The following is a 17,976-nucleotide window of genomic DNA, read 5'->3' as shown; positions in this document are numbered from 1 at the left end:
CTTTCTCAAATGTTTATATTTTTTTCCAACAAAAAATATTCTGGATGAAATAATCAATTAGGAACTAACCTCATTTTTAGTGTGAGAAAATAATCACATTCATTTTCAATGAATAAAAAGTATGTTTGTTTTTTTTTCTTTTCTAGAGAAATTGGCATAAAGAAATGAAAGGGATATCATTTTTAAAACTTGGCACAACAAAAATACTGACTCGTTTTTATGGAAATTTAGCTAAATTTTGCGACTATAAATACTGCGATCCTATGCATTGTAAAACATTAGACATTCTGAGATTCTATACATGCTGAGAGCTTATAACACATTTGAAGCTAAAAATACTCATTCTATAGTATTTGCCCAAATTGATCTGAAGTTTAGATAGTGAAAATGAAGTGCTTCATGTAAATTATGAGAAAAATTTTGTTTCAGAACACAGGTCATCATCACCAAGATGTCCTTATGCAATGGTTTATTTCTTTACTTACTTTAATCATATCTTGGTGTCATCATGCATGTATGTTGTTTTCGATGGGACTGAAATAATGTTATCTACAATGCAAAGTCATCTAAAATGCTTCTTACATTAATTTTTTAACTAATTCACAACAAATTCTTAGAAACTGAATGATTTATGCAAGTAGATGATCGTCTCGTAGCTGAAAGGTAAAAAAGTTATGGTAGAATTTAATTTTTATGGCTTAATTATTCACATTTTTAAATTTGTGCTGTCTCGTTTATGCTTCCAAGGAGATTGTCCAGAGTTGCATCTGCTACCGTTTTTGTTGCATGTCTGATATCATATCCGAATCAATATGATAGACATCCTTCCTCATGAATTTTAGTTTACAAAAGCAAGATCAAACGCTAAACTTATTGTGAACCCTTGTTGGAAATATTTCCTGTTTTTAACATCATATTATTGATTCCAGCAAACATACCAACCACTTGGTCACCAATATTTTTAGTCAGTCTATCATATTTAAATATGAAATAACAGTTCCTCTTTGATCATTGGCGCTTAAATTTTAAATCACGTTTCCTCTTTGATCTATCACGCTTAAATTTTAAATCACGTTTCCTCTTTGGTTTATCATGCTTAAATTTGAAATAGCATTTTTATCTCTAAACCTTCATCTTAAATGAAACACTTCGTAAGAATATTTTTCTGTTCCAATGTACAAAAATATTTGTTTTTTACTTGGGAGGTCACCACTTATCAAGGTCTGGAGGCCACTTTAGAATAAGGACTAAGTGTTAAGTGGATGATAAGACAAGATCAATTATGGCGGAATTTAGATATAGCTAGATTATCTAAGAGGATGATTCAACAGGAATTTATTCACATTGGATTTGAAGACGACCATATTATAGTCAGCCGGGAAGAAGATCCATTGCATTGCATTCCACAGGCACACAGTTCTAGGAAAGAAACTCTGCTCATGGAATTTTTGTTTAGTTTTAGGCACAGATAGAGAGTGCGGGAAGTTGTTGGCGGTTGTTGCAGTTAGGCATGTATTTGTTGTGAACGTTTTACGAGGAGCTCGGTCAAGCACCTGTCATTAACATATCGATAGAGAAGAGATAGACTGGCAACTTCTCTTCTGTTGAAAGAGAGCAAGTAGGGAGGTGAAAAGGTCACCACCCACTAAATTTAGCAGACGGTTTTGATCCCTGTCAAGGTAGGAGAGGGTGCTCCTTGGAGCTCTACCCTAGATGTGGCAACACTACTCCATTTTAGGCCGTATTTGATTCTTCTAGAGGATTGTGTTGGGAGTGAGATACTTTCTGAAGCGGCAAAACGACCCAACCATTTTTCCAGTGATTTTAGCAATTTAGCTTCTGATGTAGATCTTCCATTACAGGTCAGGGGTAAAGGTCAGTACCAGAAATTCGTCAAAGCAAAGTACTTTTTCAAGGTGAAAGCCTTTCATTTCGACTAAGGCAAAATGAGGACATGAGTGTTAATGGTGAAAAGACAGAAGTTTGGTTTTAAATGCATTAAAATTAATCATTTTTTACTCCATCGAATCACACGCAGCAGGTCAGAAGAGAGAGAATCAGAAAAATCCTGATCTTTGTCAACCTTCAAAGTGTTGCCATAGAGTGTCGTATCGTCTGTATAGATGTCAACGAATGGACAAAGGATGTGATTGGGGAGGTCGTTGATAATGATCAGAAAGAGAGTTGAACCCAGGATAGATCTCTGAGGTGTGCCAACATTGATATTGTGAGCTTTGGATTTCTGTCCGTGAATGACTACTTTAATAGACCTTTCAAAGAGAAAGGATTTTATGGCTGAGGGGACATTACCAACTATTCTGTAGCTGGAAATCTTATGAAATAGACCTTTGTGCAAGACCCTATTGTTATGTTACGAAGCGTATGGTGACAAGCAAAAGAATAGACAACACAGGATTAAGATTTGAACGAACTCAACAATTTATTTTCTAATAAATAACACAGAATAATAACGAGCTGTCCTTGGGGTGAAGATGGCAGATTGTTGTCAGTTGTTGTTATTGTGGTTATAAGGCACGACGAAACCTTCGTTTGTAATAGTAGTAGCAGCAGTGCTGGTCTGGTTATAATCGTGTGTCAATAGCGATAGTTGTTGTTGTTAGAAGGCGCGACGAAGCCTTCGTTGGTAATGGTAGTAGCAGCAGTGCTGGTTATAATCGTGTGTCAATAGCGATAGTTGTTGTTGATAGAAGGCGCGACGTAGCCTTCGTTGGTAATGGTAGTAGCAGCAGTGCTGGTTATAATCGTGTGTCAATAGCGATAGTTGTTGTTGCTAGAAGGCGCGACGAAGCCTTCGTTGGTAATGGTAGTAGCAGCAGTGCTGGTTATAATCGTGTGTCAATAGCGATAGTTGTTGTTGTTAGAAGGCGCGACGAAGCCTTCGTTGGTAATGGTAGTAGCAGCAGTGCTGGTTATAATCGTGTGTCAATAGCGATAGTTGTTGTTGTTAGAAGGCGCGACGAAGCCTTCGTTGGTAATGGTAGTAGCAGCAGTGCTGGTTATAATCGTGTGTCAATAGCGATAGTTGTTGTTGTTAGAAGGCGCGCCGAAACCTTCGTTGTAGTAGTAGTAGCATTGGTCGCGACAGCCGTAGCGTTGTGGTGATGGCGAGGCTGGTGGTCCTTCTGCTGTCTTTTCCTTGGCTTCGCTAAATATAGCAAGCACGCAGACGTAGTTGTAGACAAACGGTTAGTGATGAAGAAATTGCCTCCATGTCGAGAAAACTGTGTTTCTTTTGGGTTGTTGTTTTCGCTACGGTGTGTAAGGCATCTAAGCGTTTTGCCCGTAATTTTGTGGAGGTAACCATGATCATGTGCCTCGACTTTGGTGCCATGGTAGCGATCGTAGCGTGAATCCCTACGTAGTCAATTTCTCCCCAAAGCGGTCAGGAATCATGAAACTTGAGTGGTGGTCGTCACGGTGACACGTGGCAGACAGTATGACGGCGTCCCCAAGTCAAAACGAGATCTAAATCATAACATCATAACAGCTCCCCCAGATCTCATTTTGGCTTGAATTGTCCAGTGCGGTCATAGTTGCATGTGTGAATAATCAACCCATGATGAAATCCTTAAACCGTTTAGGAAGCTGGCCTCGTGTTGACCGATTCCGAATCAGGTCCGATCTGTATCCGGACGGTAGTCGAGGGGTTTCTACGTATATGGGGTCCTGCAACGCTCTGTGTGCCCCTGCCTTGGGTGGAAGCGTTGTCTCTTAGGTAGATTGACGAGTTGGGTAGGGTAGAGGAGGTAGATTGGGGGACAAATGTTTTGGACGTGGTATTAATCGGCGGACATGTGCCCGGTGAACCCATTCACTCTGGCCATCATCATTTTTATCTGGATCACCATGCTGTTGGTCTTGGCCACTTCGAAGGTACCGATCCAGGGTAGGTGAGATGCGTGAGCAATAGCTGATTGAGGCCGGTGGATTAGTACCTTGTCACCGACTTGTATTGGTTCCTTATTCATGTCCTTGTCTAAATTTGGGTCTTGGACGTGGTCAGCTTCATTGTTGGCCAGCGCGACGTGTCGATGAACTTGTCTTAACAGGGTATTGACCTGCATGCCGTAAGCCGTGGGGCTGGGGTTTGTGATACTGTTGTCGGGTAATCTTGGCAAACCAATGTTGGGCTGCCGACCAGTGATTATATAGTGTGGTGACGCTCCAGTGGCACTGTTGATGGTAGCATTCATTGATGAGATGACGGATTCGAGGACGTCGGTCCACTCACAGTCTCTATCTTCGCACAGCATGTATATGGCGTTTTTCATCGTGCGATGCTGTCGTTCAATGTTACCTGAGCTTTGTGGTCGCCAGGCACAATGTAATTCCTGCGTGATTGATGTGAGTTGGCAAAAGATCCTGTATACCTCCCCCGTGAAGTGGGTTCCGCGATCGGATGAAACAATGCGTGGTATTTCCCGGTGTCGAAGGAAGAAACTGTAAATTCCACGGGCAGCATCGATCGCACAATCTCTGGAACACGGCACAGCCGTAAGGTGTCTACTGAAACTGTCCAGCATGGTTAGGATGTAGCGTTTCCCCTTTGAAATTGGCATCGTGACGAAATCAATGTAGATGATTTCGAACGGTCTTTCTCCACGTTTGCAGTGCCCGGTGGGCCAGACCTTACGTTTGCCATAGTTACCCTTCCGCTTGGCACATGTTTCGCAGGAGTTGACATACGTCCTGATGTCATGGTCCTTGCATTCCCACCAGTAGCCGGATAGATGTTCGCGCATGCGGGCGATACCTGAATGATTGATGCAGTCATGGGCCTGATGCAGGTACTTGGGACGGAGTTTGTATGGTACGACCAGTTTTGGGGAATGATTGTTGTCCCTAATCATCAAGACAGATGTGCCGGGCTCCAGGTAGAACTGGTGGATGTATTTGTTGAGTATGGGGGCCCGATGGTCATCGGGGTCGATGTTACAGTTTTTGCTGGAGTTATTCGTCTGGAGGGTTTTGATGATTCTCGACAGTGTGTTGTCTGTGCATTGCTCAGCAGCGATATTGATATGGTCACAATTGTATTTTGTGGGGATGGTCGATGAAGAGTGATAGGCAAAGAACGCATCCACAATATTCTTGTGATGGCGGGTGTTCTGAGGTGTGTGTGCTTCGGGGATGAGCATTGATCCATCAATTTCGTCCATACACCAGGATGGGATGTAAATACGTAGGTCCGAACCCTGGATTCGGAATGTTTTGCCTGCAGGGTTGGCGTCAGCTGGTGTGTTATTTTTTCTTTGGCCATGACTTCTGCTGAGCATGTCGGCCCAGACATTGGATTCGCCCTCCACAAATTCCAGGACGAATTTATAGCATGCGATCTCTTCCTGCCATCTGCGGATTTTGGCATTGTTGAATACCCGCTGATCCAGATAGGTTAGTGATCTGTGGTCGGTGAAGATGACGAAGGGGCGGCTGTGTAGGAAGTAGTCGAATTTTGCTATGGCCCACTTTATTGCGTATGCCTCGCGTTCAGTTGTGGACCAGTTTTGTTCCGTGGTGTTAAATATGTGTGAAGCGACTGCTATGATCTTCTTCTTTCCCCTGTCATCTTCTTGCATTAGGATGGCCCCACATGCGGTGTCACTCGCATCAGTGGTGAGCGTGAAGAGTTGATCAAAATCAGGGAATGAAATGACAGGAGGCGAGGACAGTCGTTTCTTTATCTTATTAAAGGCCTTGTCCGCCTGCTCAGTCCATGCAAATGGTTTGCCAGCCCTATTCAGTTCATGGATGGGGGTCATGATGCTGGAAAATGTGTCCGACCTGATTTGTTCCTGTACCCGTGTCTCCAGGAATTGCCGTATCCACACTAAACGACCTATGAGGCCTTGCAGTTCCTTTTTTGTTGTTGGAGGCTTCATTTCCATGATGGCGCGGACGTATTCGGGGTCGGCCTTGAAACCCTTGCTATTTACGATGCGACCGAGGAATTTTGCTTCGTTCGCGAGGAAGGTACATTTATCCGGATTCAATTTTAGTCCAAATTTACGTAGGGCGGTGAATAGTTGCTCCAGTGCCAGTATGTATCCTTCAAATGTTTTGGCGTGGACTAGGTTGTCGTCAATGTACGAGGATATGTTGGTGCGAGATGTAACAGTGGCCAAGGCTTCAGCTATGCAGCGGGAGAAGATTTGTCCGGCAGATGTGAGACCAAAGGCGAGTCGTGTGTATTGGTAGCATTTGCCCTTCCATGTGAATGCAGTTTTGTGTCGATCACGCTCGTCGATAGCGATCTGCCAATAGCCACTGCGAAGATCAAGGGATGCAAAATATTTATTTCCTTCGCCGATTCTGTGGAACAGGTGGTCAATCGTAGGTATGGGGTAGGGGTCGAGATCGACTAGGACCTTGTTGAGTGTTGCTTTGAAGTTGGCAACTACCCGGATTGCCCCGTTCTTCTTGCGAACGGCAAATACAGGGCTATTAAAACCCTTGGGGTCCTTGCATGGTTCGATGATCTCTCTGGCGGCCATGTGCATGATTTCAGCATCGACGTCAGCCTCAAGAGCCTGGGCGATTGGGTGTTGCTTCTGACAGCGGGATTGGCCATTGGTTGGTATTCGAACTGGTCTGATGAAGGTACCCTTTTCTCCCTTTTCGGTACCCATGATGTCGGCGAAGCGGATGATTAAGTCTGCTGTGGCCTCCAGTTCGTCGCGGTTTGGATGGTTGGGCAATGCCACACCCACATTACTCTGTAGCCAGTGTAGTTTTTCATTTAGTGTCTTGGGGCTGGGCTGTGTGAGTCTAGTGGAATGATCGATGGTGTGGGCTCCAAATGTGGTATCATCAGCTGGTATCTTCTGTGTAAGAGCTGGTAGTATTGCTGCCGTGTGAGTTATCGGAGTGGACGCGAGCGTGCGTCTGAATTCGATCGTTGATTTTTGGTGGTCGATTGTGTAGGAGTCTAGTGTGCTGTGACCAAGGATGCTTTGGCCGATCAGGATTGGAGATATAGCGGATGTTATCAGCATGTTGATCCCGTCGAACCTGGGTGAATCGTGGTTGCCGATGGCGATGCCACAATTAAGTTCGCCAAGGATATGGATGCTGCCGTTTATGCCTCTCACATGCACGTTGGATGGCGTTATTCGACGTCTGACCTCTTCAGGTATTCGAGACACTGGCATAATGCAAGTGGAGCAGCCTGAGTCCAACATAGATATGTCCGAGAACGTAGCTCCCTCGATCATGAAATGTGTGTTGACGAAAGGTGACTTCTGCGCCGAGTGTTGATGAAAGTTAAATATGTGATGGTGAGTCTGTTGGACCACGGGGTGAGCCATCACATCTCGCCTGGTCCGTATTGAAAATCCTCGGCCATGGTAGTGGGGAGAGTATCTTCCGGTGGCATATCCTTGTCGTCTGTTGCGATATATGCCTGGGCACGAGGTGGGTGCCGGTACCGACAGTTGCGTCCATGGAAGCATGCATAGCCTTTCATGTAGTTTTGGCAGATCTCAGCATCCTGATTGTGTTCATCATCCCTGCGCATCTGAAAATGGCCGCGAGTGCCAGTGGGTTTGGTGTTGCGCAGTGTTGTGGTATCTTTCCTTGCCTGTGGGCGGAGAGTTTGCCTGTTCACATTGTGTTCATTTCGCCTGGTCCTTTGATCAGATCGTTGTGGCCTGTTTGCGTAGTACGCGATGGGACTATCATTGATTTCATCGTCCGTTTTGACACCACAGTCGATGTACCGCTGTACATCACTAGCTATCCCACCCGCCGTATAATGCTTATCCATTGTTTTGACGATGTGTGGGTATAAGCTCGGTGTCCAGGCTTTCACCTTCTCACTCATTAGCATTGCACCCATGAGAGAGAAGACAGTATCTGCAGGTATTTCCCGTGAGTGGTCCGACTTAAATTTTGCCTTTATGTGTACTGCAGCCTCTCTAATCGTGTTTTCCAGTCGGCCGGCGAAATCTGTCAATCTCTCCCCATCTCGACGCTGCAAATCCCAAGCCCGGCTGAGGTGCTGGAAGTTTGTCATTTGGCTGCCGTGGGTCGTTATGAGGTATGCTTTGAGTTGCTCGAAGGTAGATGTGTCGTGTTGGGAGTCCGTCATTTGCTGGAATATCCCTTCGTTCAGAAGCTGTTTGCAGATTCTGACAAACTCTTTTTCGATACTAGGGTGTGTACCGATTTCCGGCTTGACATGTATCATGTATGTTTTGTTTACATCCGTGATGAAGCGGTTAACATCGTTCCCGGGGTTGAACTTTTTTATGTCCTTTACCGAATCGTGTATGGCCTGTAATCTGATCATCAGATTGTAGTCGTTATTATCGGCTTTGGGCGTGTCGTTTAAGGTGGTCGATTTGAGGGTGGAGAGCATAATCTCTAGGTCCGCTTTTATTTCGAGGATAAGGGCCTCGTCTGGTCGTGATGTACTCGATTTTAGCTGGAGGAGTGCCGATTTCTGGTCTCTGATAAAACTGAGAAGTTCGTTACGGGTGCACCCTGAGTAGTCCATTCTACCTGTCGCACGCTTCTGACACCAGTTGTTATGTTACGAAGCGTATGGTGACAAGCAAAAGAATAGACAACACAGGATTAAGATTTGAACGAACTCAACAATTTATTTTCTAATAAATAACACAGAATAATAACGAGCTGTCCTTGGGGTGAAGATGGCAGATTGTTGTCAGTTGTTGTTATTGTGGTTATAAGGCACGACGAAACCTTCGTTTGTAATAGTAGTAGCAGCAGTGCTGGTCTGGTTATAATCGTGTGTCAATAGCGATAGTTGTTGTTGTTAGAAGGCGCGACGAAGCCTTCGTTGGTAATGGTAGTAGCAGCAGTGCTGGTTATAATCGTGTGTCAATAGCGATAGTTGTTGTTGATAGAAGGCGCGACGTAGCCTTCGTTGGTAATGGTAGTAGCAGCAGTGCTGGTTATAATCGTGTGTCAATAGCGATAGTTGTTGTTGCTAGAAGGCGCGACGAAGCCTTCGTTGGTAATGGTAGTAGCAGCAGTGCTGGTTATAATCGTGTGTCAATAGCGATAGTTGTTGTTGTTAGAAGGCGCGACGAAGCCTTCGTTGGTAATGGTAGTAGCAGCAGTGCTGGTTATAATCGTGTGTCAATAGCGATAGTTGTTGTTGTTAGAAGGCGCGACGAAGCCTTCGTTGGTAATGGTAGTAGCAGCAGTGCTGGTTATAATCGTGTGTCAATAGCGATAGTTGTTGTTGCTAGAAGGCGCGACGAAGCCTTCGTTGGTAATGGTAGTAGCAGCAGTGCTGGTTATAATCGTGTGTCAATAGCGATAGTTGTTGTTGCTAGAAGGCGCGACGAAGCCTTCGTTGGTAATGGTAGTAGCAGCAGTGCTGGTTATAATCGTGTGTCAATAGCGATAGTTGTTGTTGTTAGAAGGCGCGACGAAGCCTTCGTTGGTAATGGTAGTAGCAGCAGTGCTGGTTATAATCGTGTGTCAATAGCGATAGTTGTTGTTGTTAGAAGGCGCGACGAAGCCTTCGTTGGTAATGGTAGTAGCAGCAGTGCTGGTTATAATCGTGTGTCAATAGCGATAGTTGTTGTTGTTAGAAGGCGCGACGTAGCCTTCGTTGGTAATGGTAGTAGCAGCAGTGCTGGTTATAATCGTGTGTCAATAGCGATAGTTGTTGTTGTTAGAAGGCGCGACGAAGCCTTCGTTGGTAATGGTAGTAGCAGCAGTGCTGGTTATAATCGTGTGTCAATAGCGATAGTTGTTGTTGTTAGAAGGCGCGACGAAGCCTTCGTTGGTAATGGTAGTAGCAGCAGTGCTGGTTATAATCGTGTGTCAATAGCGATAGTTGTTGTTGTTAGAAGGCGCGACGAAGCCTTCGTTGGTAATGGTAGTAGCAGCAGTGCTGGTTATAATCGTGTGTCAATAGCGATAGTTGTTGTTGTTAGAAGGCGCGACGAAGCCTTCGTTGGTAATGGTAGTAGCAGCAGTGCTGGTTATAATCGTGTGTCAATAGCGATAGTTGTTGTTGTTAGAAGGCGCGACGAAGCCTTCGTTGGTAATGGTAGTAGCAGCAGTGCTGGTTATAATCGTGTGTCAATAGCGATAGTTGTTGTTGCTAGAAGGCGCGACGAAGCCTTCGTTGGTAATGGTAGTAGCAGCAGTGCTGGTTACAATCGTGTGTCAATAGCGATAATTAGATATAATGAAAGCTTTTGCTCTAGAAGCGAATCCATCGTCATTAAATTCGCTGATCCTGTGTGATATTACCGTCAGCACATTGACTGTTGATCTCTCAGAACAGAAATCATATCGCTTGTCACTGAATAGGTTGTTTTTGCTGAGGTGGTTGACAACTTCTCTATTTATCACAGATTCAAACAACTTATTCATGATGCACAGGAGGTTGATTGGTTTATACTGAAATGTGGAAGACCAATCACCCATATTTTGAAATACTGGGCAGACTGTCGAAGTTTTCCAAGGTGTTGGGAAGCATCTTTCTTTAAAACAACATTTGAACAACTTTGTCAGGGCCAGTTACTTTGCTGGAATCTTTGGAGTTCTTTTTGCTGGAATCAAGTTTGGAAACATCTCGGACAGTTATGTATATGTTGCTCAGTTAGACAATCAGTTAAGTCGGATGCTATAGATAGTTTTAGCATTGTTAATTTAAAAAAAATAAAATGTCTTTTATCATTTTCTATTTTTTTTTTTCTGTCTTTGAACCGATTTCAGCTGGAAATGTAGAAAACGTTGATCCCAGAGAAGATAAAACCACAGACACTTCATCAACTTCAAGTCAAAGCACAGTTAGGACAACCCATACTACAGCTTCTCCAAAACGAAGACCGTCCACTAACAGCCGACCTTCGAGCCTGCACATCCCATCCAATGGCTCGATGACAACAACAATACCTATGCCTACCATGAGCAGCTCTGCATCACAGGCCAGATCAGATACATCACAGTATTCATATGGTTCTAGTTGCTCCTCACGGCACAGACGATCTCCAAGTTCCTTGTTTGGTGCTAAGGTTGATGTAGCCAATCATTTGGCCAACAATCCAGCCTATGATAGGTATCTTCGTTTGAAAGACCGACAGCGTAAACTACAAGCTCTTCAAAAGAATCCAAGTGACGAAATTGGATTCTGGGGAAGTGATAACTCCGACGGATATTCAGACACTCGATCTGTAACTTCTGGAATTTCAGTTATGCAAGGTAAAAAGTCCAAATTTTCTTTAAATTTTTTTATTTAATTTGTGATTTAAATTGTTTTAATGTGTTTTTTCTATTCCTGACTATATAAGCAATGTTCTCTGTCTATTGTGTAAAATAATTAATATAGAGATTGGATCTAAAAATCATTTTTTTTGTCATTTTCAATTTCAATTTCTCCAATTTAATAAATTTGGCAAAAAATAAAACAATCATGTTTCAATTGATATATAGGGAAGGGAGGGTAGCAGAAATTTACACGGAAGAGGATATAGTGGCCCAGCAAATTTCCAATTTTGCCTTGAATTGCTGCATCATTGGAACATTTACTACATCCCCTGGAAGTTTATTCCAAGATCCAGAGATCCTGATTAAGAAAAAGGTTTTCTTTAGATTCAATTGAAATTAGCAGTGATGCACTTTCTGGTAATGTCCACATTGACCTCTTTCTGGTACACAGAGTAAATACTAAAAGGATATCATAATGGTCAGTCAGAAGATTGTAGGTGAAAATGAGATCACTGTGGAAACGGCCGACTCAAGAAAGAAAAGATTTAGCTACTGGGGTCGGTTTTTGTAGGTCAGATCCCATAGTCCCTGTAGCATTTGAGAAATCAGTTGTTGAACTTTATGCTTGTTTATCGTTTTGCTAATTACATTCTTCTCAGAAATGGTTGAAATTTTTTAGCTTTTTTAAAAAATTTTCCTGGGGTCTGTGAATGTTCTTTGGGGGTTTGGATTGGGATGAATTTGATCAGACGGTCATAACAATGTCTTGTTTTGTCACAGATGAAGCTGACCATTGTCTGCAACGACCAGGTGACAAAAATAATGCCAACAATGGAAATCACTGTAAATATTCTGTTTGTTAGCGGTAAAACATTTTGAATTGTCTCCATATGCAGATAAATCATAAACAGTTGAACAAAAATAACGGCAAGAACACCTGGCGTTGCCCAGGATTTAATGAAAGTCCCTATATCCTTTTTCACCATCCTATAACACCTTTTTTATCCTAACATTTTACATATTATTCAATTTTTTCATTGAGGCCCAAGGATGTACTCAGCATTGATTGGATAGGAGAGGGTATAAGTAGAGTAATATTAATATAAATAATTTGCAATAACTTTATAGTATTTAAGTCCCCATCGAGGCACATTAGGCGTTTTTTTTTTGGGGGGGGATAAATGAAACACCTGCGTACTCTTGCTCTAAGCATTGAGTTTGTTATTAGCATTTCTATCTTTATTTTTTAATTTCTATAATTTCCAAGTTATAAATAAAGTAAAATAAAATTTCTGTGTTTAAAAGAATGATAACAACACTGACGTACAAAATGTATAAAACATAATGATATATTTTCATTGTAAAGTGATTGGCAGTGAGTGGGAATGAGTGAGGAAGGGAGGACATGCAGGAATCTCACTTTTGCTGCCAATGTCGTCACATCCTGAGGGTGTTTATTTAGTGATAGGTTATTCCCATCTGCAGTTAAACTTTGTGAATAGGATAACTTTTGCAGATGATTTTGAATCAATCAACATTTTTTTTATTCCTGGCAATCAACCAAGTTTTATTTCTACAAGTCATTAATCAAGTTTTTCCTTTCGGGCAAGTGCATATCAAGTATGTTATAATCCTGTCAGGTGAAATTTTCAGTATAGTCAGCCAAGATATTCAGCAGTATAAGTATATCAAGTTCCACATGAGGAAATGAAGAAAATGATTTCAATAACTTCAACACAAATAAAATCCTCCTGGCTTGATGTTTTGATAAACTGGGATAAAAATTAAAATTTTCTAACATATTTCTTTGAAAAATTATTGGGTGAAAGTAGTTTAAGGGAATAATTTTTTTTAATTAAAATTATACTTCCATTCAAATGTAACCATGTATAAAGAAAATTTAAAAAATAAATTGTTTTTTTTATTATTGATTTTGACTCTAATGTTCAAACTTTGATCATTTGGTAATAATTTTGAATAGTTAACCTTTTGATATTACATTGCCCCCTCAAATGGAAGAGATAATGCCCGGAGAACAGTATCATAGCAACAGAACCAATGCTACAGTACACCCAAAAGGATATATTAAAATTAATATAATAGATATTACAGTTCTGAATTTTTGATGTGAGTGATAATTGCTTGTATCATTTATATTAATCAGACTAATGTTCTCATCTTTAGTCTTATTTGTACAACGTTTCAGTCAATATAATTTGAGTGTTCTGCTTGATATTTTTATTGACTTTATTTATTTTTATTTTTATTTTTTTTGTAAATTTATTTTCACCTTAACCTAAATACGAAACCTCACTCTCTTTTCTTTACCAAACATGGTGACTTATACATATGAAAAAGATTGGAGTTACATCGAGCAGAACATTGTGCAAATAACATCCACGAGAAGAACATTAGTCCGATTAATCTAAATAATACAAATAATATGACAGATATTATTTTTCAGTATGACGGAGTGATCTCCCCTTATACTATTTCTGACTAGACTACAGTACCTCCCTCTATACTATTTCAGACTAAATAATATATAGTACAATAGTCTTAAATAGTATAGTTTTGCTTTACAGAATCTTTATTATTAATAGATTTTTCTGTTCAACATTTATGATGCATCCGCATCTAAAGGCAATTTCAAAAGTAAATTTTTGCTTGCTTTCAATACTAATGCTGAAATATTAACCTTTTGGTAATAATCCTTGTTTGATACGATTGCAATAAGAGATTCTACCATTTTCAAATGGTAGCACTTCACAAATAACAATATTCTTCAGACACTGCAGATTTTTAGATGAGAAGTCTGAGATGTGGCTGATACAAAAAGGCATCTTCATCAAATCTTAATAAGACTATCATTCGAACATACAACACTTTTGCATTGCGTTTGACCTACCCAACTAATAATGATTTTTAAGGTAAAAAAAAAAATGCAAACAAATAGGCAATCACACTTCTAAATTTTTGAGATGAGGATTGATAATTTGGATTATTCAAACTACTGTTTTCATGTTGAGTTTTATTCATACAATGCTTTGGTCGATGTAACCTCCGACCTTCTTTAGGTGCATCTTGTCAAACTTGGAAATCTCTCTATCGAACTCTGGAATCTGTATGAAATTTCAAACAGAGCCTTTTATTTTATCCGTGGGAGTAACATTTCATTTGCAAGGATCTGTAGCATAATGGATAAAGTATTAAGTAAAATTCAGTTCTAAATTCAACGTTTCTTGAAGTTGAATGTTTGCTCCTCAGTGCGGATGATACTGAGGATACACTTGTGAACTACTTAAGATTTCTACTGAATCATGGCAGGCAAAACTAGAGCATGCTACGCCTGTGGATTAAAACAAAAGAGTTCTGTTCAAAATTCCATATTAATTTCCAAGTTCAACAGAAAGATCCAAAGTTTGATAAGATACACCCGAAGAAGGTTTACATTGAAAATAAATTATGGTTATGAATTTAGACATGTTTTAGTGGACCCTCCTTCTGGACTTGGTGCCTTCTCCTATTAACTGCTGCACCTTTCTTCAGCATGTTTTATGCCCTTTTATGTCCTTGAGTTTTAGATCCCTGTTTTAGATGCTGTTATTGTGGCTGTATAACATTGTAGTTGGAATATATGTTGCAGAACAATCATCATCATCATCGTCATCATCAAAATAATAATAATAATAATAATAATAATAAAATAATAAAATAATGATAATAATAATAATAATGGGGTATATTTAGAAGTTTTAGGAAATATACAAAAGGGAAGACTCTAAAAGTAATCAAAACCATATTTTTATTGGCAAAAAGTATTTGAAAATAGAGATTATATAATTGAAGTTATGAATTCAAAAAAGGTTTTATTTTGGGAGTTAAGCAAAATTTGCTAAAAATATTATTTTTGTAAGTTTATGCAATTAAAATTAGGAGCATAGAATTATTTTAAGTTTATGTAGAGTCTGTAGAGTTATGATCCAAATTTGCTTAATGATTAAAATTATGGGTCTTAAAATTATTCAAATTTATAGGCTCTTAAGATCAAAATTTTAGCAAATCTGAAAAATCGATTTTATGTTTGTGTGATGTAACAATGTTTTAATTCTCATTTTTAACCTGTCATAAATAGATTGTCACTCCAAATTTTACCCAACATACCAATGCTAATACTATCATACAGTAGATGATTCTTTCTAAAGAAACAAATTACCAAAAACTAGAGATTTATTCAAATTTAATGAAATGTTCAGCATTTAAATTTTATAATTTAACATCAACACGATTTTCAACAAAATAAATGTTTGACAGAATTTGAGTTTGGGTGTTAAATCTAGTCCAAGTTCAAATTCTGTCAAACTTTCATTCTACATGTGCAATAACGTTTTTTTTTTTTTTTCTTTTGTTTTGTTTTTATACTTCGTTGCTGTTAAAACTATGTAATTAATTTCGAACAACTTTTCGAGTAAGGTGGTCAAAACAAAACTAAGGAAACCTCCGGAGCATCCTCCCCGGCAGATGTAGGGTAGGTATCATGTACCACATTAATTAAACAAAAAGAATAGATTTTAAAGGAAAAACTGGATAAAGGGGAGATAACCTCATTGCAACACCAGAAAAGGCCGGTTACAACCAACGTAAAAACGCAGACGAATTTTCCTCTCATCTCTTCTCTATATAAATAAAATGAACTCATTTTTTCCCGTCTGATTTTGACATTAATAGGATTAAAAATCAAGATATTTCATGCAAATATAATATGCACAAACGGCAGAACAATATCTGAGGTGTGTTATAGGCTTATTATTTCTCAAATTCCTCGATAATCTTAGATTTCTATACTTTTTCTGCTGAGAAGTCACGGCCAAAATCGGTTAAGATCAATGGAAGTGGTAAAATATTTTCTCTCTAATAAATTCCTCCTCCCCCTGCCACCACTTAACACCGTTTGGGGATCGTTCACAAGGAACAGTTGAGAAGAGAACACCGGTTTGGCTTCGTAGTTCTTTCATGTGAAGTTATTTAAAATCACTAAACTAAGCTGCAGTGCTCTGTGGCGTAGTGGTTAGTGTGCTGGACAATTCATATTATATTTTCACGTTCGCGCCGACCTACCGTAGTCGTTTTTTTTTTTTGTTTTTTTTTCCTAAACAACTGGAATGGACTTTTCTTGGTGGCCGAACTGTTAACGTTGCAGATGGTTTTTTTGTTTTTTTTTCACACTTTATTTTCCTACTTTTACTCATGACTCCGGGTTTGATCCTTCCTACTTACCTACCATAACATTTTTTAAAACTCCCCCCCCCGTCCCGATAAATAAACACTCGGGCAACGCCAGGTACCCCCGCTATATACCCTTCTACTCCATGTTTCTCAAACCATTTTTTTCTTCACGTCAATCAGATGGAAAATATTTTTATTTTAAATTGTAATAAAACAATTAAAATTCATTCTAAACATTTTATTAGAACAGAAAGATTAAAATTACTTCTTTTCATTAAATATTTATCATTAGTATTAACTTTTGGAGAATCCTAGAAAATAATACTTCAAAAACAACTTATTATTGCATACAACCATTATATTGAATATTTTTTCACACAAAAAAAAAATATGTTTAATTTAATTTTAAAAAATACCTGGTGTAACTCGAGGATAAATTCAAAATAACTCTTTTTGTTTACACTGATTAAAACACTGATGTAATTTTTTTTAATAAATTTGCAGAAAAATAAAATTATCAATTTTGGAAGAGTAAAAATTATAGATAAAAAATCCTTCAATCCCAGAATGCAACACTTATTATTGAACCGCCATCTTGAAATATCTCCAGTGTAGTCAAATACTTTGAATTAGTACACAGAAACACCTTTTGCTTCTTTTGGCCTTATTCAGATTTTCATAAAATGTATAAAGGTACACTTTATGTCTGAAAGGGTGAGGCTCTCTTCCATAAAATTTGATGATAGGTGGTTGAAAATTTTGCAATCATGTCAAGTGAAACGCGTTAGTCTGGAATGGTATCTGGACATGCAATAAGTAAAAGGATATTGGGCAACCTCAGTGAACATTGAGAACATTGACCTGTATAAATCTAGTATAGATGACTCTTTGGGGCCAATTTTTGTTTAATTATTTAGCTATTGTATGAATGATCTCATTAGTGTCCCTTTCTTATTTTGTCCTACCCTTTTTTTTATCCCCACCTTTTCTTTGTGTTTTTGATAATTTTCCATATCCCTTCCCAATTAGGTGACAGGTAGCTTGATTTACTAGAAATGCGAGCCCGATTTTGTAATTTTGAAGAAGCTTGTGAAATAAAATAGATGCTTTACATTTTGATTGGCAAATCAGTTTATCTAGCGCGCTTAAGATAATATTGTTTTAATCTCTATTTATAAAATGATTGTAAAAATGTAAATAACTTCCAAAACTTTTTAATCAAATCAAGATTTGCCCAAAATTTTAACGCTAGTTTAAATAATTTTCTATTCAACAGTTAAAAGGCTTCCAAGTTAGAGTATCATAAAGTAATTTATTTTTCCCTATTTCTTTCTTTTTCTTTTCTTTTCTTTTCTTTTCTTTTTTCAACTATTAACAAACGATTAAAATGGCTAGCTTGCTTATGAAGAAATTAAAATGCATTCTGGTGGATTTAATTTTGTAGTTAAATTATTATTTTAAATAAAATGTTCAAAAACTTTTAGATTTTTATGCTATCACAATTTTTTAATTTCAATGAATAATCGATTAATAGTA

At 39.1% G+C, this 17,976-nt stretch overlaps 1 protein-coding gene across 2 annotated transcripts in view; it reads left to right on the top strand.

Annotated features, from left to right (window-relative positions):
- Nucleotides 1-17,976, top strand: part of LOC145248055 (tyrosine-protein phosphatase non-receptor type 13-like) — a 277,255-nt gene that overhangs the window by 163,366 nt on the left and 95,913 nt on the right. Inside the window, exons 8-9 of one of the 2 annotated variants that reach the window (XM_080109809.1) lie at nt 10,723-11,208; nt 11,995-12,057. In XM_080109809.1, coding sequence (XP_079965935.1) covers nt 10,723-11,208; nt 11,995-12,057 — 549 coding nt within the window. The remainder of the gene's footprint in view (nt 1-10,722; nt 11,209-11,994; nt 12,058-17,976) is intronic. The other variant, XR_013863319.1, reaches the window with a different exon arrangement.

This window comes from Euprymna scolopes, chromosome 26 (assembly GCF_053919585.1).
Source record: "Euprymna scolopes isolate OS-2025 chromosome 26, ASM5391958v1, whole genome shotgun sequence".
Lineage (NCBI taxonomy): Eukaryota > Metazoa > Mollusca > Cephalopoda > Sepiida > Sepiolidae > Euprymna > Euprymna scolopes.
Note: the sequence above shows the minus strand (reverse complement) of the source record. Positions and strands in the feature narration are given on the sequence as shown.